At 34.3% G+C, this 22,616-nt stretch overlaps 3 protein-coding genes across 8 annotated transcripts; 1 reads left to right on the top strand and 2 right to left on the bottom strand.

Moving 5' to 3' along the window:
- Positions 1-1,062: 1,062 nt before the first annotated feature.
- On the bottom strand, positions 1,063-8,596 carry LOC137816559 (uncharacterized). Its single transcript, XM_068619748.1, has 4 exons — positions 7,920-8,596; positions 2,188-2,347; positions 1,664-1,843; positions 1,063-1,529 (listed from the first exon to the last, which is right to left on the bottom strand). The coding sequence occupies exons 1-4, from the start codon at positions 8,516-8,518 to the stop codon at positions 1,524-1,526; spliced, it is 945 nt and encodes a 314-aa protein (XP_068475849.1). The 5' UTR covers positions 8,519-8,596; the 3' UTR covers positions 1,063-1,523.
- Positions 8,597-15,073: 6,477 nt separating this feature from the next.
- LOC137816558 (uncharacterized) lies at positions 15,074-17,610 on the top strand. 2 transcript variants are annotated; one of them, XM_068619747.1, is made up of 4 exons: positions 15,074-15,270; positions 16,242-16,347; positions 16,615-16,669; positions 17,186-17,610. In XM_068619747.1, exons 1-3 carry the CDS (start codon positions 15,155-15,157, stop codon positions 16,627-16,629), a joined length of 237 nt encoding a protein of 78 aa, XP_068475848.1. In that variant the 5' UTR covers positions 15,074-15,154; the 3' UTR covers positions 16,630-16,669; positions 17,186-17,610. The 2 variants fall into 2 exon arrangements, with proteins under 2 accessions (XP_068475848.1, XP_068475847.1); XM_068619746.1 differs by having other exon boundaries at positions 17,415-17,519.
- Positions 17,611-18,072: 462 nt separating this feature from the next.
- On the bottom strand, positions 18,073-22,616 carry LOC137816557 (protein NPGR1-like). Of its 5 annotated transcripts, none has more exons than XM_068619740.1 (6): positions 22,037-22,616; positions 21,316-21,584; positions 20,932-21,190; positions 19,473-20,695; positions 18,973-19,120; positions 18,073-18,852 (listed from the first exon to the last, which is right to left on the bottom strand). In XM_068619740.1, the coding sequence occupies exons 2-6, from the start codon at positions 21,505-21,507 to the stop codon at positions 18,542-18,544; spliced, it is 2,133 nt and encodes a 710-aa protein (XP_068475841.1). In that variant the 5' UTR covers positions 21,508-21,584; positions 22,037-22,616; the 3' UTR covers positions 18,073-18,541. The 5 variants fall into 5 exon arrangements, with proteins under 5 accessions (XP_068475841.1, XP_068475845.1, XP_068475842.1 ...); XM_068619744.1 differs by having other exon boundaries at positions 20,932-21,186; positions 22,037-22,534; XM_068619741.1 differs by having other exon boundaries at positions 21,316-21,601; positions 22,037-22,419.

Genomic DNA, 22,616 nt, shown 5'->3' with positions numbered 1-22,616 from the left:
ATATCTCATAATAACTATTTAATATTTTTATAATGGTCCGAGTCCAAGAAAACTTATAAATAGGTGATGTCTCTTAGGAAGTACTCACTACCACTCTTCATACTCTCTTATCCTCAAAAATATTTTATATTCCTATTGAATTTAGCATCAGAGAGCCTTTCTCGGGTGAACCTTCTTCCTCTCTTTGTGATCAAACAACTCGACAGAGCTCGATCCACAAAGAAGTCATCTTTTCTCCACTTCGAAACTCTCCAAGTAACACTTGTTAAATACTTTATATTTTTAAATCATCATTGTCACTCAACTTCTACTAACTTTTTCATTATTTATCTTCATTTTGTATTATTAAGATACAATAATGTATAAATTCTATGCGAGTCAACCTATCACGACTTGTTTTTTTAAGCCAAATATAGATACAGCAAAATGAGACAGAGCCACCCTTACACTTATTATTTAGAATTTTTTTAATATTTTATTAGTAGGTAAACTCAATTTATGTTTACTTTTTGCACCTATGTGACGAGAAAATGTTCATTTTCTTATTGTTGTTTAAGATTATGACAAAAATGGAGCAATATTTTTTGTTTCTTAAAACTATTTGCATTTTATTAATGTGATTTATCTCTGTTACTACCATTACTCTTTAAATATGTCCTACTATGTGTTTTTAGCTAATAGTTCTTTGAGATTTACAATTTGTCTTACAAGTGAAATTTATGATTACAAGTGAAATTTATGATTTAATTGATAAAAGTTAAAATGTGATTTTTGAGTTATGATTTTGGTTGACTATATTGTTAATTGAAATGTTGAAGCTTTGCTTCGATTTAAATTGAAAATTATAGGGTTGATCTGGGGGAAGGGTGAATTGTTGAGTTTAAAGATATTAGAAACAATGGGGATGGCTGTCCAATTGTATGAATTATATATCACCTTATAATTTAAGGAAGAAGAAAAAAAATATCAGTTTCCTTTAGAAGCATATTTTAACCACACCAACCGTTTCATTGTTCTTGCAAATAAGGCGTATGGTAAGTGATTGTAAATTGGAACAAACAATTATGACTTTGAAAGATATGCAATATTCTGACGACTTCAGAAAGATGCAACATGCAAATTGGGAAGTGCCATTCTTCTGGTTGTATCATTTTAGAGCACATCCAAATGACATTAACTCAGTTAAACCAAGGTATGACTTTGGCTCAACAATGAAGTAGATAAAAATCTCCTTTTGGGTAGAGCTAACCAAAGTAAGTACTGACTCCTAGTGATAACGATTGCACAGCATCATCATCCGTAAGTAGCAGTGTTTTAATGACTTGGTATAATTTGGAACAATGAATTCTAAAGTCAGAACAATTTGGTCACCAAAGATAATCCCCATTATCCCACGTCATAAGCTTGTTGACCCAAGTCAGTGACCCAAAAAAATTGTATGCAGTCCATATACCAAACTTGAGTCAGTCCATAATAAAAGTGCTTTTGAATGTGTACCCAAAAACTCAAAAGCCTTTCAGTCCTCATTCCTGCATTAAGTAAAGGGGTTTGTAGTCAATATTGGCAGACTTTACAAAGGTTCAAAATAGTGAGCCAAAGGACAAGATTCAAAGAGAAAAAGGTTGGAACAATAAGAGAGGCAGTTGAGATATCAAAATCTAACCTTGAATCTCCTGGGTCGCACATTTTCTGGACCGTGACGTCTGGAAGCTTCACTTCTGTAATTATCTGCAGCACTTGAGGATGCCATGCTATTCTTATCTTCACTTTGATTCCTTGAATTCCGGAAAAATCTGTCTTTGTCCCAACTAACCTCATAATCAGCCTTCAATCGTGATCCTTGCTGATCGTTGACAACAACGCACAAATCATAATCAATACATCATTTATCTGGTATTAACAACATATTCAACCTCTCAATTTTGCAAAAACATTCTTCATGCTAATTGCTACCCAAATTTCACCAGCTATACATAACCATGGATTCAATTTGTGTCGTGACTGCTTACAAACGCAGCTTACAATTTGTAAGAAAACAATTTTATCCTATTTCCTTTTATTATGGAAACATACTTATCTACTAAATTTACCCAAAGTTGTGAAATTTTACAATAGCACTTCAGACACCATGGTTATGCATGATTTCGCAATAAGTGAAGAAAAACAACTCAGATACCAAGCCAATACCTTTTGCATCGAGCGACCACACAGAACTCTTATTGCATCATGGCAGTCTTTATATTTGTCAAACTGCACCACAATCTTGCAGTAAAGGCCCGAAACTAGGTCTCCACTGTTTTCACTTTCATCCTTACCATATTCATTATCCTCACCAACATTAAGATTCCTATTGAAGAAATAGAACAATTAAGCACATTCAGATAATTGAAACACAGCAAGAAAAATGAAATTTAACTGGAGTTATATTTAATATGTCCGGCGGTTTTAAACCCGCTAAGGGCATATTACCCACGGTTTGTCTTTTTACGGGTAGAACTAGCGTTGCTAACAGATCACTGACGATATTTTTACTAACTCCTGTAATAGCAAAACTTAACTACAATTTTATAACCAATAGTTACTTCCTGACTGTTTTTAAAGCCTCTTACTGTTTGCAGTTTTATACCGCGTTATTTCTTGGTGATTTGTAACTCCCTAAATGTCAGTCATTAGGTTTCGGTGTTTTTCCTTAGAGTTTCAAATCCCCGTTAATTTCCTTTGTTGTGTTTTTTTAGTGTCCATAAATCTTGAAACAAATGAAAAATTATAAAAGACAAATATTTTAAAATTTTGGTATTTTTAATTGAATGTAACATTCATAAAAGAAAAAAAAAAACAAAGTTTACAACTTGAAGGTAAAACAACAAAGTTTAAAGGTTGAAACTAGTGAAACATTACAAGATAATTGATGCATCATTCAAAGAGAACAATAACATACATAATAAAGGAGAATAATGAATTAGGGGATGTCAAGATCATACAGTGAAGACTGCACTCAAAGCTTACCCCAATTGTGAAACGACTTCATGCAATGACTTTGAAGATGCTTTTAAGGTTTGGTTTGACATAGTCTGAAATATTCTTGAAGCTAATATTTGGATAAAACAGTAATAATCCTTGTATTTATAAACTTAGCACAAATGATTTTCATTTTCTGTTTCTACATAGAATATGTTTTTTGTTGGAGATCCCACATCGACTAGAGATTAGGACATTTTATTGTATATAAGTGGGTGCAAACCTCAACCCTATGAGCCGGTTTTATGGGGTTGAGTTAGGCTTAAAGTCCACTTTCTAATATGGTATCTAGAGCATAAGGTTAGGGTTTAGGGTTCAATTTCTATTGGTGAACCCACTATTCACTGGAATTTTCCAACCACCGCCCATTGTCTCGCCGGAGTCGTCGCCGGAATCTCGTCGGAGCCTCCGCTAGAGACGCTGCCGGAGCCTTCATCTTTGTTGTTACCGCCAATTAACCGGTGACTGGATTTGTCCTTATCTTCTATGGCTTCTTCCGCGCGTCTTCCGCTGCCGCTACCACTGTGGCTTCTTCTGCAGTCATTATGCCGGATTCATCTATTTATACTAATTACGTCAATGTTCATCTTTCCATTGACAAATTGGATGGAACCAATTATGACACTTGGACATCAGATATTAAATTATGGCTTAAGAGTCAAGGTTATGTTGATCATCTTACTCATCCTACTGTTGCTGAAAATGAGGTTTTCCGTTGGTTGAAAATTGATGCTCAATTATGCATTGTTATCAAATCGACCATTCACTCATCTTTAAAACAAATTTTTCGTACCTATGAGACATGTTCAGAAGTTATTACCTAGGTAAACTTCATGCTCTTCTTCATGATTTTAATGAGTTATTACCTCCTGCCTCTACTCCTTCTCAAGAACTAGAACAAAGATCCAAGTTCTTCATGTTATTGGGTTTACATGGCCTTTCTGATGATTATTCTCACGTTCGTGATCAAATTTTGGGATCTCCTATTGTGCCCAATTTTACTTCCACTTGTTCTACCCTTTTGCGCGTGCCAGGTAAACACACCACTGATATAACGTCTCATGTTGATGACTATTCTGCTTTAGTCTCTCAGCATAATGATCGTACTCGCCCTCACAAGCCGGGCAAAGGGCGTCACAAGTGTGACCATTGTGGCAAACTTGGCCACAAAATTGACAGATGTTATGCCTTACATGGTCGTCCTCCTAGATCTGTTGCGGTTGCTCAAATTGCCCCTGTGCAACCTTCTACCATGGACCATACTTCAATTGATACCCCAAGCCAGCCTGCTATTTTCAATGAATTTCTTAAATGGTATGAGGATCGTCAGAACCCTAGTTCCACGGCTTCTGTTGCACATTCAGGTACATCTTTTGTTAGCCTCACTCACTCCACTTCCCATGGCCCTTGGGTTCTAGATTCAGGTGCCACTGATCACATTACTGGTAATAAATCCTTTTTCTATTCCCTATCTACTACGGGTTATTTACCTTCGGTTACCATGGCCAATGGATATAGGGTACCATCACATGGTGTTGGTACTATTAATATTTTTTCTTCTTTATCTATTGATAATGTTTTGTATGTCCCTGGGTCTCCATTTAACTTATTATCCATTAAATGTCTCACCCATTTCCTGGATTGTGTTATTTCTTTTACCAAAGATTCTATTACTTTACAGGACCGGAGTTCGGGACGGATGATTGGCACCGGATGTGGCTTCTCATGGTATTCTTCATCAAACTTCATGTGCTTATACACCTCAACAAAATGGGGTAGCTGAGCGCAAGAATAGACATCTTGTTGAAACAACTCGTACTATTTTAATCCATGGTGATGTTCCTCAGCGTTTTTGGGGTGATGCTGTTCTTAGTGCATGTTATCTCATTAATCGCATGTCATCTTCAGTTTTAGATAACAAAATTCCTCATTCTATTTTATTTCCACATGACCCTCTCCACTCTTTACCTCCCAAAGTTTTTGGGTCCACATGTTTTGTTCATAATTTTAGTCCTGGTCTTGATAAATTATCTCCTAAGTCACACAAATGTGTCTTTTTAGGGTTCACTAGATCACAAAAAGGATATAAATGTTTCTCACCGTCCTTAAACCGTTATTTTATTTCAGCAGATGTCACCTTCAGTGAATCTTCCCTTTATTTTAAGTCTTGTCCTTCTCCTTCAATTTCTTCATCTAATCAAGTTAATATTCCTCTTGTTGTGCCTAGTGCACCTAACGATTCACCACCGCCACCAACTCTTCAGGTGTATAGTCATCGTCAAACGTCTCATCGTCCATCAGCAGACTCTGTTCCGGTGCCAACACTTCATCCCCCTCCGGCTCCTATAGTTGAACCTCCGATTGTTGAACCTGATCTTCCTATTGCTATTCGTAAAGGTATACGTTCTACTCGTAATCCCTCTCCACATTATACTGCTTTGAGTTACCATAGACTATCTCAACCCTTTTATACCTGCCTTTCGTCTATTTCTTTTGTATCCATTCCAAAATCTGTAGGTGATGCCTTAGCTCATCCTGGTTGGCGTCAGGCCATGCTTGATGAAATGAATGCGCTTCAGAATAATGGAACTTGGGAACTTGTTCCTTTACCATCTAGGAAATCTGTTGTTGGTTGCAGGTGAATTTTTGCTATCAAAGTTGGTCCTGATGGTACTATTGATCGTCTCAAAGCTCGTCTTGTGGCTAAGGGTTATACCCAAATTTTTGGTTTAGACTATGGTGATATTTTTTCTCCAGTAGCAAAGATGGCCTCTGTTCGCTTATTCATAGCTATGGTTGCTCTTCAACAATGGCCTCTTTATCAACTGGATGTCAAAAATGCTTTACTTAATGGGGATTTGCAGGAAGAAATTTATATGAAGCAACCTCCCGGGTTTGTTGCTCAGGCGGAGTCTTCTGGATTGGTAATATGGTATCAGAGCCATTTTCGAGCCTATCTTAGCGAGTGTTTGTGTTGGGTCTATCGTGTCACCCGCTATCGGGCCACTATCGGACCACCCAAAATATATAGTCTCACGCACGAGTTGGCAGTCTCGGCGTGAGGGGGGTGTGTTGGAGATCCCACATCGACTAGAGATTAGAGCCTTTTATAATATATAAGTGGGTGCAAACCTCAACCTTATGAGCCGGTTTTATGGGATTGAGTTAGGCTTAAAGTTCACTTCGTAATATGGTATCAGAGCCATTTCAAGCCTATCCTTGCGAGTGTTGGGTTTATCAGGCCACCTGTTGGAGATCCCACATCGACTAGAGATTAGGACATTTCATTGTATATAAGTGGGTGCAAACCTCAACCCTATGAGTCGGTTTTATGGGGTTGAGTTAGGCTTAAAGTCCACTTTCTAATATTTTCACTTTTAACTTTACACAAAGGTAAAGTTCATCATAATTATGATTTACTTTCGCGCCACAGGCTTCACATTGTTGGGGAGGTGCAGTTGACTACTAATTTCTCCCTTCTAGCCTTGCCTGGTGTTAGGACAAAGTACCTAAAATGGGTTCTAAGTCATTCTCAGGTGAGGTTGCATGATGCTGACCCTTTTTCAAATGTGATTATATAGACTTGTTACATTATTATGGAAAACTTATTGTTGTTATTAGGCTTAAAGTTCACTTTTTAATATGGTATCAGAGTCATTTAGAATCTATCCTAATATCAAGAGATTGTTGGGTTTATCGGGCTACACGCTATCAAACCGCTATCGGACCACCCATAAATATATAGTTTCACGCACGAGTTGGACATTCTCAGCGTGTGGAGTGTGTAGGAGATTCCAGATATAAAGACATTTCATAATATATAAGTAGATATAAAAGTCATCTTATAAGTTAGTTTTATAAGTTTGAGTTAAATTTAAAGTTTATTTCTTTATACATTTAATCTTATGCAACATAAGAAATATATAGATTGCTTAAGATTTATACAGCATTGGTCCATCCAACACTGAAACTGGGATTTAAAGTAGTGGAATTACTAAAATTGGATAAATGTGTTTTAGGTTCCTTACTATTTAATTGTCCCTTGTCATGTCAAAATGAAGTCCGATCAAGGGCAAAATCCACCACATTAAAGAAACATGAAGAAAAAAACCACTGATTCTAAAATGTAAGATCTAAAATCAATTTTGATCACATAGATCAAAACACACATTTTAGCCAAGTTAAAACGAAAATTCTCAGTCTCAAGTTGGCAGCACAAGAGTAAACCAACCAATTTCAGTCAACCAAATTTTATCCTCTCTCCTAATAGTTTCTAAAGTAATAAAACTGTTGATTCCGATAAACTTGTCCGAAATCATAGAGAAGAAAATAAGAAAAAATATATATATAAATTTTTCCAGAACCTAAACTTATCATATTTGCAAGTTAACTTCTGTTTGCGAAAAGAACTGATGCAAAGAAAACTTTTACAAATACAAATTAAATTTTAATTTGTGGAATAACTTATTTAATTTTCTTCTGCTATGTGTTTTTAGAAAAGTTTATCCAACCCTACAATATCATATACAAACTAATTTTATCTTATAAAAAACAATTCCTTATTTTTTCTTATTTTCTAACAAGAGGTTTCAAATAAGAAGAAAAATCAAACATATATAATATAAATAATCCCTCAAGTATCCAATGTCCTTGAATTGATATTTCTTTTACGACACCAGTGATTAAAACATTGTGATACAAATACTTTTGAACTACTTAACATGATTTCTAACATGATTTCTAACACATAGAAGATTACTCATACACAGTTTTAGGGTAATACTTTGAAGATGAAATTGATGGTTCATTCAGCAACAAAAAAGAGATTATCTGAACAAAATATACGAGTGAGATGAAAAACGATCAAAAATAATTGGAGCAAAATTACATAACAAACGGACCTTATTTTGCCGAATGTAGACAAGATGGTGTGAGTAACAAGCATGGAGGGTTTAGACGAAACCCTGGGTTCAGCGAACCACCGCGACGGCATGCCTCTCAGAACAACAGTATCAGGCTCTCCCACACTTCGAAACGCGGAATGCTCCTCCCATTCCTTCTTCATGCTGTTAAAATCGTCGGAAGCGGGAACAGTAACGGCGAGTTTGAACTTGACGCCTTCGAGGTTGAGTTCGATCCCGTTCAGATTCTCCGCGAGGCGATTGCGCCACTCGAGGTACCGATTCGTCGTTGGCAAGAAAGAGAGGTCCCACACGCGGAGCGTTCCGGCGGCGACGGGGTCGTCGCGCTTGCGCTTCTTGAGGTTCTTGTGGCGCGTGAGGTGGAGGTCCTCCTCGGGGAGCGTGAGGGAGAGGGAGGTGTGGAGGAAGTCGATGAGGGCGCGTTTGGTTTTCCATTCGTCGATTGGGTGGGAGAGCGTGAGGGGCGTGGAAGGGTATATGACGAGGTTGAGCTTCACGCGCGGGACCAGACGGAGACCGTTCTCGATCTCCAACGTCTTCAACGCTTCTTCCTCTTCTTCCTTCTTCTCTTCACTCATTTTCCTTCCTTCGCTTTTCGCACTGAAACGCAGTCGTTTTTTTTTATACAAAATACTATTTTGATCACTAATTAAATCGTGATTGCACACACTAAAAATCATATGATATTTATAGATACTTCTCTCGTAAATTTACTTTTTACATAAGAATTTTGAAACAAACATTATTATAATAAGTAAATTACTTTTGTGTTTTTTGAAAATTAATTTAAAATCATTGTAGTAAATGATATTGGATAGAAAAATATTATGTAGAGAACTATTTATAAAAACATAACTTTACATAATATAAAAACTTAGAGCAGAGTTTTAAAATTTACACAATTCTCAAATACATTAGAGAATTAAACAATTTTCAAAATAAAAGTTTTTCTTTATTAGAGAATATTCTTTAATGTTATGGAGAGATTCAATTAAATTAATAATTATTCAAAATTTCACTTTTTTTACTTTTTATTTTATAATATCTCTTATTTAGTGGATAAAATATAGAGAAATGTACTTTCTTATTAAAGAGAAAGTCTTATTTATGTTTTAGAATATATATATATACTTTTACTGTGTTATTAGAGTACATTATAAACAAATGTTTCATTACTTTTATTATTGTTTAACCTTTTGCTATTAATTTATTTAATTATTAGTATTTTAATTAACAAGTTACAAACCTTACATTATGTAATTTAAAGAATGTATTTTTTTAAATTTTGTTTCTATAGTTGTCTGTAGGAGTTTTTTCTCTTTAACGGGGAGATTTAGGATATTTGTTATGTATATGGATTTGACCACTTCTAAAATGGTTCACAATTATTATTTTTTATTATCGATAAAAAAATAGTTGAATATGTATTTGTCTTTATGGTGATTATCACTATTCGATGGTGAAGTCTGGAGGCATAAATACAAAGCTGTCACGGTTTTTTAACGTATGAACAAAAGGGTGCTGGTAAGGGGATGACTGGTTGGTGTTAGAATGTGGGAGGAGTTTTTTGTTGTCCTTATAAGTTGTTGTTTTCTGGTCCTACCACATCTCTTTGGTGGCATTGTCATGATTGATGCACCTTTTGTGTGCTAATTGCTCTCTTAAGGGAGTGGGTTGTTGGGTTTAGGTGTCCACTAAGTGTTGTTGTTCATTAGTTGTTTGGGTGCGTTTATGTAGGTTAAGCCATTTTTTGGTTGCTATCTCCATGTCTATGGAGAACTATCTATATGGTTGATGTATACGGGTTGGGATATTCCTGAAGTATCCCACTTAATTTAATTTATTTTATTGTTGATAAAAAAAATCACTATTTGATGGTTATGAGATATAAAATATGAGCAATATTATGGTGAAATTTTAAAAAACATATAAGTATTGTTGTAGCATAAACATATGTGTGTTCTGCATATTTATATTTATTACTTTTATTATACTTAAAAATATATAACTTTATTATTTTTATAAAAATTAATTAAAAATAATAATGTAATTTTGTAAAAATAATATTAAAATTTAGATAATTATTTCTTTTAAAAAATTCTTACTGACAATGAGTAGGAATCGTTCAAGGTGGATGTTCAAGTTGTATGAGTTGATTGACCTCTTTTATCAAGGGTTGTTGAGTTGTACAGCTGAAAATCGAGTGGTGGCCTACATGCAGCATACTCTCTGACGTTCAAGTTAGTAAGAACTTTTGAGAATATATAAATGAGAAGTGAGTAAAAATGGATTTATTTGAGATGGATACTCCATGAGGTGGTATTCATAAGCTTTTGGACATGCGAAAATATCTTAGTAATTAATATCCATTATCAGATATCAAGCCGATTCTAGCACCAACGAAAGTCTATTATCTTCTAGTATGCGAATTAGATATGTGATTAATTCCCACTATCGTGGGTGGGTATTAAACATTCAATATTTTTTGGTAGTAGGTACTCCATAAGACCCTAGACTAGAGAACTTGGTTTTAGGATAATCAGACTTTTCTTTTGAATTTTATCTCCATTTTACATTTTTGTTGAGCTCTTATAAGTGAGCCTAATTTTCACAACTAGTCATAGGTCAAACTTTGCCATAGTTTATATAGCTTCACTAGTTCGAGTTTATCCGTCTTGGTGGTTTGGGCTTAAGATAATTGAAATGCAATTAAGGCGATAAGTATTGTCATTAAATGGTAATTAAAATAGTAATAATAACATCTCATAATGAGGGGAGAGGTGTCACGTCAGTTTGATAGGGACATGTTGCCTAGATCGACTTGACGCTTCAGTTGTGCATGTGACATTGCCCTTCGTTCTTCATCTTGTGCCTTTACTTTCGTCTTCCTTGCACTCACTATTTATTCTTATTTAGGTATGTCTATTTCTTCTGCTTTCTCTTTTCTAATCTTCTTTCTTCCTCTGAACATAGTCCTCTATGAGTAGGGAGGTTGTTCCCATAGGGGAAGATCTCTCCAAGAGGCCATCCTCGTCGCGCCAACGACGACTGTCACAATGGCAACTACTGCTACATTATGGGGGAACAAGGCTAACGTCATTCTTGCTAAGCAACAGGTATGTTGGAGAGACCTCTTGACCAAACTTAGCTAAGAGGAGCTAAGAGGACAAGGAAGGGCAAGTTCCTTCCCATCTTCGATCCCAAGTACTCCTAGATACTCGGTGAGGTTGTCTCTTATGCCTCCAAGCTCACTTCGAGGGATAAGGTGGAGTAGTTCATATCCTCATTTAGCATGTGCTTTGAAATAATGGTTGAGTTCATTGCAGCTAAACCTTGTGCTAAAGTCAAACGAGTATTCATGAGACTTGATTTATGTTTAAGAGTATTTTTTTCCAAAGAACTCAACCTTTACTTTCCTCTTTCTTCTTTTAAATGTCATGTGTTGACTGTCATGAACGTGACATTGAGTCACATACATCCTAATAGTTGAGCCTTCTTGAAGGAATTCCAAGTACTCTACACCTACCTTTAAATATGACTTACTATAAACACTTTTGTGTATTTTTACTAAGGAAAATATTTCTTTAGCATCGAAAAAGTAAAACACAAAACGTTATAATAATATAATAATATTTGTAATTAAAAAATAAATTAAATATCCTTAAAATATTAATTTATTGGAGTGTTAAGTATATGTGTGGAGGGTTTGTGGTAGGTTGGTTGGATTTTCGTTGAATGAAGCCTAATGCGATCATCTTTTTAAAGTTTTCTCCTTTTTATTTTAAAAATATAAAAATAATCAAATTGAAATCTGCATCGTAAGACCAACAAAAGTACCTTTTTCTTACCTAACTCTTACTCCTATATTCCCTATATAAAAAGCCTTCCTCTCCCAATTAGTAACAAGAGTGTGCCCCTCACCTAGGATCTGTGTCTTGTTCATGGTAAAGCTCTGTATATTGCTTAATTTATTGCATGTTATTATGTAATTGACTAACATTGTTTGTCCTTTCAGATCGGATTAGAGTAGATGGAAATTGTAAGAGAAGGTGAAGCTGTGAGAAGAACAGAAAGAAAGAGAGATAAAAAAATGGGTATTTGCTTTAGTTGGTTGCGCCCAGTCGATCCCAGGAGCAAGGAAAAAAAGAGACTGGCCTCTGAAAGTGTGCTTGTCGACGCTTGTAATGCTGCAGAGTCAATGTTTGACCTTTTTCCATTTCTCAATTTCCCTCTTTCTATGACCTTAATTTAACTGTTCAATTTCTGGAAAAGGAAAAAGGGGTTTTATTTGTACACCACATTGTATGTTAGACCCTTAATCATTGTACTTTTCTTGATTAAATATGTATCTGCCTTTTGATTTCCCTTTTGCTTTATACCTAGCTATATCATAGAATGTTGTGGATCAAGCCCCTTATTTAGTTAACTTTGATCATGAATTCGTAGTTTTCAATAAATTGACTTATAAAAGAGTATTCTATAGAGTGTTAGAGAATCTGTTATTAGCACTTTTGTTGTTGTATAGTTCTGAGGCCTTAGTTTTGTTATATAGCTCACTGATTCTCATCCTTGAATGACATACATTGATTTGTTCATGTTTCTTTGTGATGCATTCCATACACTAGAGACATTATATTATACTAATATCACAATTGTCTGGGAAAATTCAATGTCAATGTCCATGGGGATTGTTTATTGGATGTTAGGTACTACTAGTAAACTTTCTGAAATATTTGTGGAAGTCATAATAGAGAATTGGTGCAGGTTTTTTTTTTTTTTTTTTCTTTCACCAATAAGGGTGCAAGGCTTACTGCAGTTAACAAATAGATAATGGAATATAGTATATTTTTAGAGGTGGTGTGAAGCATGATGAAACAACAAGAGACATTATAATTTATAATGCCTCTTTTATGGGTTAGTGACTGCATAAGTAAAGTAACTGTAGACCAATTTGTGCGTGTTAATTGGAATTGCAGACAACAGGTATTTGAGATTTCTGCACCAGGACGAGCTGCACGTGCACATCAACAAGCAATGGCAAAGCAATCTGCAAACACCAACAAAGGCAAACCAGTTCTAAAGGTTTGGTGATTCAAGACACCACTTATTTTGTTGAATTAGTTTTTGATTTCTTTAAAAACGTCATTGCCCAATGCCCTGTAATACACTGCTTTCTTGCCTATTCTTTTTGACTAACAACCTTCAAATAACTTTGTACCATACTCATTTTATTATATCTCATATGTTTTGGTTCTTCCATTTGTGAATGCAATGGCAAATGGGTTGAGGTTAGACAGTCTGTAGAATCAACTTTGATTAGGTGTAAGATGAATGATCCATCTGATGAATTCTACTTTGCCCATTTATTTAGTTATGGAAATAGTTTAGTTTTAAAATGCAAGACTACGTTCATTTGGTTCTTGTCAGTCAATACATTCCATTTTTTCCTGGAGTAAACATATCATATAGAGATCTGCCACTGAACTATACAAAAACAAACTCATATGCTGAATCTTATCAACACACTCGAATTAGTTTAAAACTTAAACCGATTTCTTCCTGTTGTGTTGATTAGAACCACTTGTATTTTGTTTGTAAATTGTAACATATATTGTGTTAAAGTAGAGACCAATATCAAGTGCCTTTTTACTTCTCAGAATGTAAATGTCTCTATATGGATGGGATAATTGTCTCATTAGTTTTTGTTTCTTGTGTTACAGTATTGATGATAGATCCAATCAAAATTCTACACTCTGCATGTTTCCCTTGTTCGATGTAAAGATCTTTACAGCAACAATTTGTAACGAAATCGTGGTGAATGGAAAACTGGATAAGTTGAGATGGCAGTTTGATTTTCTTCTCCTTTATTGCATGAAATTCAGCAATTCTATTTGCTTTCTATAAACATTCAAGTCCTCAACTTGTTTACTTAACCAGCTTTAAGCATCATATAACGAATTAGTGAAGTGTGGCCCTTCAAACATTATATCCAATATTTATTTTTCTCTAAGATTATCAATAGAACTAATATATTTCCTTCTACTCTACTATTCATCTTTCATTACAACTACTAATATTAACAAGCTAAGTGAAAATTTTCAACCATACTCGTCTTTTAAGGACTATGTGTCTTTTAAGATAAGATTACGATGAAACTTTAAAGTGGACAATAGCTTAAATATAATAAATATTTTAGATATAATAGTTGACCATAATAATGTTATTTCAAAGAAATTATTTTGAATAAAGATAAATTATTTAACTAGTTATTTTGTTAAATAAATAAATTATTTTTTATTATTAAAAAATATAATTGTTTAATTAAAAAATTATCAAATGTTATATCTTTTTTATATAATGGTTTAGATAAAATAAAAGATATATTATTAAATATAAAAATTATTTCATAAAAAATAATTATAAAAATATTTTCATAAAAATTAATTTTAAAATTAAATAACTTTATTATAAGATTTATTTATATATATCATACATTCGATGTTTTAGTCCAAACACCGCCTCAATAATTATGTCAGGCGATCTTTAAGTTTATAAGTGATATATAAACTTTAGCAACCATGGTATATTATTTATTTGGAACATAATTTCAGTTCTTTTTTTAAAAAAAAAGTTAAAGACAAAATATTGATGTTGTAGATAAATTTTTTTATTGTACAAGTAATTTTGTTATTTGAATAATTATTTAAATTTAAAAAATTATTTTTTATTATAATTGATTATTTAAATTTAAAAAATAGTTACTTAAAAAGTAAAAGTATATATAATTAAAAAGGAGAATTTCTTTATTAATATTCTAGATATTAAATTTTATAAGAAAAGAGGTATTTTTATGTTATGAAGTATGTTAGGAAAGCACGAATACATCTATGTATTATTATAATGAAATCACAATCGAGCATGCCAACTTTTTTAAATTAAATTTAAATCAATTAACTATACTCGAAAGAGTTATTACACCTATCTAATAATTCAATAAATTAATATTTTAATTATATTTATTTTATTTCTAAATTTAAAATACTAACATATATTATTACAATGGGTTATTAAGTGAATATTTTAAATTTTTCCGGTGTCAAAAGTTTCTTTATAAAGAAAATAATAAAGTTTGTATTTTGCCCGAAATTCGATTAGATTGAAAGTGTAAGAGAAGGTGAAGCTGTGAGAAGAAGAGAAAGAAAGAGAGATAAAAAATGGGTCTTTGTAGTTGCTTTGGTTGCTTCGGCGCAGACAATCGCATGAGCAAGGAAGAAGAGAGAGTGGCCTCTGAAGAAGCGCGTGTCAAAGCTGCTGAAGCTGCACAGAAAAGGTTTTACCTTTTTCCATTTCTCAATTTCCCTCTTTCTTTAACTCGGTTTCATCTATATTCTACGACCTTAACTGTTCAATTTCTGGAAAAGGAGAAAAGGGGTTTATTTGTACACCACATGGTATATGTTAGACCCTTAATAATTGTACTTTTCTTGATTAATATGTATCTGCTTTTGATTTCCCTTTTGCTTTATACCTAGCTATTCACACTTTTTGCTGTTAAATATTCACACTGTTTGCTGTTTTATGTTATCCCTTCAGATCAACAGTAAACCCCAATTTAAAAGAAATAAAGAAAAGGGGAATTTTGGTAAGAAAAATACTAGGGATATACTCTCGGTCATGATCATACTAATTCATATGCGTTGAGATTTTTCAAGATCATAGAATCTTGTGGATCAAGCGTCTTGTTTAGTTAACTTTTATCATGAATTCGTAGTTTTCAATAAATTGACTTATAAAAGAGTATTATTTAGAGTGTTAGAGAATGTGTTACTGGCACTTCTGTTGTTGTATAGTTCTGAGGCCTTAATTTTGTTATATAGCTCACTGATTCTCATCCTTGAATGACATACATTGATATGTTCATGTTTCTTTGTGATGCATTCCATACACTAGAGACATTATATTATACTAATATCACAATTGTCTGGGAAAATTCAATGTCAATGTCCATGGGGATTGTTTATTCGATGTTAGGTACTACTAGTAAACTTTCTGAAATATTTGTGGAAGTCATAATAGAGAATGGGTGCAGGTTTTTTTTTTTTTTTTTTCTTTCACCAATAAGGGTGCAAGGCTTACTGCAGTTAACAAATAGATAATGGAATATAGTATATTTTTAGAGGTGGTGTGAAGCATGATGAAACAACAAGAGACATTATAATTTATAATGCCTCTTTTATGGGTTAGTGACTGCATAAGTAAAGTAACTGTAGACCAATTTGTGCGTGTTAATTGGAATTGCAGACAAGAGCAATTTGAGAATTCTGCAGCAGGACGAGCTGCACGTGCACATCAACAAGCAATGGCAAAGCAATCTGCAAACACCAACAAAGGCGAACCAGTTCTAAAGGTTTGGTGATTCAAGACACTACTTATTTTTTTGAGAACTATTAATAGATAGTTTGATACTGCCATTAACCTGCTTAAGTGTTATCGTATAAATCTGGAGATAGGTTCGGTTTTGCTGGATTAGTTTTTTATTTCTTTAAAAACGTCATTGCCCTGTAATATACTGCTTTCTTGACTGTTCGTTTTGACTAACAACCTTCAAATAAGTTTGTACCATACTCATTTTATTATATCTCAATTGTCTTTGTTCTTCCATTTGTGAATGCAGTGGCAAATGGGTTGAGGTTAGACAGTCTGTGGAATCAGCTTTTATTAGGTGTAAGGTGAATGTTCCATCTGATGAATTCTACTTTGCCCATTTATTTAGTTATGGAAATAGTTTAGTTTTAAGTTCTGTAAAAATAACATAACAGATTTTATTCTAAGCTAATTAGCATTAACATCTATATAAAAATTCATAGGAAAGTAGGCATAACCTAAAAATGAGTTTAGGCATATTTTGGGCTAAATCAATAAAATTTAAATGATAATATTTTTTATTTTTCTGGAATATTCTGTTCAAGCATTGTATATGTAGTAATATAGTAGTATCTGTAAAATGCTACTCAACTACACCACTGACCACTTCATCAAAATATTTTAAAATATTAGTTTTAGACCCTATAAAAATTTAATGCATGTTTCTGGTAAATATATAGGGACAAAAAATGTATTATTTTTTTATAGGATCTAAAATAAACTTCGAAGTATTTTGAAGGACCAAAAATTTAAAATGCAAGGGGGAGGGTAGCAAAAGAGTTTGTTTCTGATTCAAACTACGTTCATTTGGTTCTTGTCAGTCAATACATACCATCTATCCTGGAGTAAACATATCATATAGAGATCTGCCACTGAACTATACAAAAACAAACTCATATGCCGAATCTTATCAACACAGTCGAATTAGTTTAAAACTTGAACCGATTTCTTCCTGTTGTGTTGATTAGAACCACTTGTATTATGTTTGTAAATTGTAACATATATTGTGTTAAAGTAGAGACCAATATCAATTACCTTTTTACTTCTCAGAATGTAAAGGTCTCTATATGGATGGGATAATTGTCTCATCAGTTTTTGTTTCTTGTGTTACAGTATTGATGATAGATCCAATCAAAATTCTACACTCTGCATGTTTTCCCTTGTTCGGAAGATGTAAAGATCTTTACAGCAATAATGTCCAAAGTGTAATTTGTTGTTTTCCAGACCAATAAATAGTGTTTGAGTGTACATTTGTAAAGAAATCGTGGTGAATGGAAACTGGATAAGTTGAGATGGCAGTGTGATTTTCTTCTCCTTTATTGCATGAAATTCAGCAACTCCATTTGCTTTCTATAAACATCCAAGCCTCAACTTGTTTACTTAACCAGCTTTAAGCATCATATAACGAATTAGTGAAGTGTGGCCCTTCAAATATTATCTCCAATATTTATTTTTCGCTAAGATTATCAATAGAACTAATATATTTCCTTCTACTCTACTATCTATCTTTGGTTACAACTACTAATGTTAACAAGCTAAGTGTATTTTTTTTATACCAGTTAGGAAAAAAAACTTCTATACTTGTCAGTTAACTGAAAGTGTTTTTGAAAAGTAAGCAATTATTTATAAGATTTTATTTTTCCAAGTCAAGCACTAAATGTGTCTAACATAACAAAGTAATGAAATATAAAATAATAGTAGAAAAATGTTACTTAATCCAATCAATTCTTATCATATAAACTATAAATAGTGGGTATTGTTTTTCAGAAGTGAGAATGTATTATACAAAAATGGAGACTTATAACTATCAACTAAAACTTAAGAGGTCAATCAGCAGTCAAATTATACGTGTGTGAACTTCACATGCAGGGATTACCCTCTCCTCGAACAAATATTGTACATTCTGCTTGAAATTTGTTATAAATTCTTTACCACTAGGGAACCAAACTTCTGTCCTTCAACTCATCTCGTCAAATGTGAAGGACATCGCTTTGGAGCATAACGAAATAGATAATAAATAAGTAGCTATATTTAGCTATAGGTTTCTTCACAAATATTTAACCAAGGGTATATTTCTCTCCCATTAGTTGTTGCTCATGGCTCTTGCATAATGCTCTTGTTTAGCTCACTTTTTTCTCAACCACAAAAAGTGCACAATTCTTCTTTCAAGGTCTCAGTCACTCAAATTTTTGCACTGGAGCTGAAAGCTTGAGCTCATATGCGGCTTGAAAGCAATCTGCTGCTTGTTGTAATGAACCTTCCATTTTTGAAACTAGACCAAGGTTAAACCATGCATCATGGTTTGTAGGATCTAATCTCAAAGCATTCATTAAAAAGCTTCTTGCGATTGGGAGTGGTTGCATGCCAAGTTTAAGCAACAATTTTGCAGCTGAAATGATACTGGGAATGTAATCCGGTTCTATTGACAATGAGACTGAGAAGGAAGCTAAGGCCTCCTTATGCATTGTTCGAGATTCAAACAACAACCCTGTCATTGTCACATGCAGCTAATTTCAGATTGGCTATTGGTTAATGCATGGAGTTGTAAATACAAAATGTACTGCAGTTCAATAATGAAACATGAACACTCAGTTGTCAAGTTCCATACCAGTAATATGCCAACTTCTAGGAGAAAAAAAATCTATCAACTGGGCCTTGTCAACACAAACTTTTGCATCTAGAAAGGAGCAAAGATCTACATAAATGGTAGCCAAATCTTGCCAGGCTTCCATTTCCAACTTCTGTTGTGTTAATGCCTGCAAACAGATGAAAAGTCAAGGAGGGAAACTTCTCAAGCATTCAGGAGACTACTGCAATACCTACACCAGCATTAATAATATTTTACTATAAATATTAATCAAAACTGTCCCTGGTCATAAATAATATTTTACTGTTAGCATTGTGTATTGGACCACAAAAAATGAAAAATTCTAGCATATAATTAGGTAAGGAACTGTTGGTTAATGCTTTTAATATAATTAACTAGTCTCAATATAAAATCTTATATCTGAGCAACTTCCAACAGTCAAGAGCACGTCTTTAGTTAATTCTAATACAAGCCTATACAATGGATGTCATACTGTTGTTCCCTTAAACAATACTACACACCTCATGCCTGAATGCCTTAGCCTGAAGCCAATGGTCCTTTTGTGATTCAATTACTGCTAGCAAGATTCTGTAGGTCTCTATTGCTTGCTTGGGTTGCTGCTGAGTAATTTGAAGTATAGCTTTCAGTCTCAGTAGTTCTAACTGGTCTATACTACAAGCCTCATCTAAAGCAAAATCAACTATAGTTTCCGCATCCTTAAACCGCTGCTGTGCTGATACTATGAGTGCTAACAACTGCCAACCTCTTTTTGAGCTGCCAGCCATCATGTCAGAGTATATCATTAGATTGTCATATGCTGCATTTAGATTTCTTTGGATTGCAGTTTCCAATCCAAGGCTGAATATCACTTCTGGATCATTATTTCCATTTAGAGCAACAGCATCGTTTAGAAAGGACAAAGACTGTCTTTGAAATATAATTCTTTCAGAATCTAGTACAGATATTCTAGCAGCAGCCCCTTGGCAAGTGCCCAGAAATTTTTGGCCCTCACCCAGAAAATGCTCATTTTGATGCTTGGCTAGATCAATAACTTCCTGTGAAAACTTAATGCCTTCATGAGCATGGTTTGGACATAGAGAACACAGCTTTGCACCAAACAAAAATGAAGGAAAATAGGGTCTGTGCTTGGCTTCAGAACTGCCACAAGCTTTCCTCAAAAGGTTCAAGGCTACTTCATTCTGTCTCGCTGCACTGTAACAAAGAGCAAGAAAATACCACCTCTCTGCCCTATCATAAAGACCTGGAAGGATCTTCTCTAAGTTATCTGCCAATGATTCAAACATTCCAGTTATTGAAAGTGAAAATGTAAGATGATCCATTATTTCAGGGTCCCAGTCTATTTCCTGAAGTGCCATCTTTCCTGAGAGTATTAACAGCAAAAGTATGGCTTCTTCAGTGCCACTCATAGGTGTAGTTAGACCATTCACTTGCAACTGAGAGGGTAGGTTTACTTCAACACCACCATAGAGTAGTGTGGTAGCCAAATCTTTTTGTACACTGGCCAATCTCCACGGCTCCAAATTCCACGGCTTGATTAGAGCCCGCCGGTAAGCAGTGACAGCTTCATCTAGAAAACCTGCCTTGATCCATAGATTTGGAAGCAACTCCAATGCTTTGTAGAACATTTCTTGCAACTTACAATCTTCACCAATACCCTCAGGCATTCCTTTAGGGAGAGCAGATTCAACTGTATCTACAATAATTCTGCACTCTTTTGCAGCCTCTGGTAAATAAGAAAGCAAAAGTAATTAGAATCGGCACCCTTCACTGACAAACCACTCGTGTGAAGTTGGATACTCAGACCAAAATAAAAACACAACTTTATGAAGATTGGCCATATAAGAGCCAAACTTACAATATCCTACAAGTAAAAATGGGTGCTCTTCGCAGGAGCTTGCTAAATCAAACAAAACACAAGAATATGCAAGATATCTGAAAGAGATATGAAGGTGGTGATACCGGTGTATCTTCCAAGTTCTTCTAAGGATTTGGATTTAAGCAAAATTGCCTCTAGAAGCAGGCTTACTGAATGCATTGACATTACATTAGGAAGCACATTATCCACCTTTGACCGTGGTTTTCTTTGCTTGGTTCTTTCAGCTATAGCCCTGATCATCCTTGGGGCCAAAGCCCTTATGTCTATACCTTCAAAAACTAGAAGGGCAGCATCAAAGTTCCCTCTTTGGAATTCAAGCCTCCCCAGCAAAGCCCGAGCTTCCTTAAATTCACCAGAAAGGAGAAAGTTAAAATCAAACAGTAGTCTTATGTTAGCAGAAAATATTTTCACAATTAATATGCTATTTTGCAAAATAATTTCACAAAGAAAGAAACACTGAATCATACCTCATAGTTTAATGAGAGAGTTTCTTTTAAAGTAGATTCAACTTCATCGACTTGCGTCTCATCAAATTTGGATTCCCAATCCCCAGTCCTTGAAGAAAGACCACTTGCAGAGAAATCCCTTGTTGCCAAGGACTCAGGTGACTGTGGTGCCTCTTCAAATTTGAATTGCTCTCCGGAACAAGCACACAACATCTTCCAAAAGGTGTGGATTTCAAAGTGAACTCACCACAAATCACTTCTCAGCACACACTTTCACAGGGGTTGAAGACCTTCAACAAAAACGGTTCTGATAAAATTCAGCAACTGATTACAATTTGTAAATTGATTGACACAGTTGAAATGGTTGGAGTGAACTATCGTTGCTACTAAGACTGTTTATTCCTGTAGAGCTAAAACAGCAATGATCTTAACTTTATTACCAAGATGAAGAATGCCACAAAGTACGCTTTTACCTTGAATTTGGAATTTCACCACTGGTGTCATGAAAAACACGTTCATGCAACTTAAAACCAAACCACGTAACTTGTGGGAACACAAAAAAGAGAAAGTAGAAAAAATATAGAGAGAGATGATGACAGATTTTTCAAATTCAAAGGCAATGATGGATGTCATATGAAAGAGAAAAGAAGGAAAAGTTTTCTAGATGAACACGGGTGGACATGTTAGAGCTGAGAAAAGAGACAGAGAAACAAGAATAGTAAGAACAGTGCCTAGGACTTACCAACCACAGCTCAGATTCCAAAAACCTGAACCTTATCAGTGTTTGACGCCATGAAAGCTACCCTTCTGTCGAACTTTCTGTTTCTATGTTTGGATTATTTGAAATTGGTCCTCATTGGTTAAAAACACTCACCCTTTTAAAAATTCAAAACCTTTTGGCCTAAATGAAGAGCAACTCAACCAAGAACCAATTCTAAGCTTATAGAAATGTACAGTACAGATTCACATATCTGACTCTTTATAGTTATTTTATTTTAAAAATCTCTCTCTCTCGGAGTGTTGAGAATGTTTGGTAATAGTAATAAGATCATTGAAAAGTTGTTGGTAGATTGTTTGAGTTGGTTTGAAGTTTCAACAATGTTGGTGAATGTGTTCACACTCCATACCACACTTGATGGAGATACTGGCAGAAGTAGCTTAAGAGATGGAGCAAGAATTAAGGGAAGAAAGTGAAATTAAAGGAAAAGCAAAGGGTGTTGTCGTTGGTTGCCACCACCCAGAGGCAGCAGAGCAAAAGGAACCTCATCAACATGTCCCCATACATTGGTGTGGACATAAATGTTGTTTACTTTCCAACCTTT

Source organism: Phaseolus vulgaris, chromosome 1, assembly GCF_000499845.2.
Source record: "Phaseolus vulgaris cultivar G19833 chromosome 1, P. vulgaris v2.0, whole genome shotgun sequence".
NCBI classification, from domain to species: domain Eukaryota; kingdom Viridiplantae; phylum Streptophyta; class Magnoliopsida; order Fabales; family Fabaceae; genus Phaseolus; species Phaseolus vulgaris.
Note: the sequence above shows the minus strand (reverse complement) of the source record. Positions and strands in the feature narration are given on the sequence as shown.

Coding starts and splice junctions, on each gene's coding strand:
- LOC137816559 (XM_068619748.1), bottom strand. CDS start 8,518: ATGAGTGAAGAGAAGAAGGAAGAAGAGGAAGAAGCGTTGAAGACGTTG. Junction 2,348..7,919: donor TCTACATTCGGCAAAATAAG/GTCCGTTTGTTA, acceptor TTTCTTCAATAG/GAATCTTAATGTTGGTGAGG. Junction 1,844..2,187: donor GTGGTCGCTCGATGCAAAAG/GTATTGGCTTGG, acceptor GTCAACGATCAG/CAAGGATCACGATTGAAGGC.
- LOC137816558 (XM_068619747.1), top strand. CDS start 15,155: ATGGGTCTTTGTAGTTGCTTTGGTTGCTTCGGCGCAGACAATCGCATG. Junction 15,271..16,241: donor GCTGAAGCTGCACAGAAAAG/GTTTTACCTTTT, acceptor TTGGAATTGCAG/ACAAGAGCAATTTGAGAATT.
- LOC137816557 (XM_068619740.1), bottom strand. CDS start 21,507: ATGTTGTGTGCTTGTTCCGGAGAGCAATTCAAATTTGAAGAGGCACCA. Junction 19,121..19,472: donor CTAAGGCATTCAGGCATGAG/GTGTGTAGTATT, acceptor ATCTGTTTGCAG/GCATTAACACAACAGAAGTT. Junction 18,853..18,972: donor TAGAAGTTGGCATATTACTG/GTATGGAACTTG, acceptor TGACAATGACAG/GGTTGTTGTTTGAATCTCGA.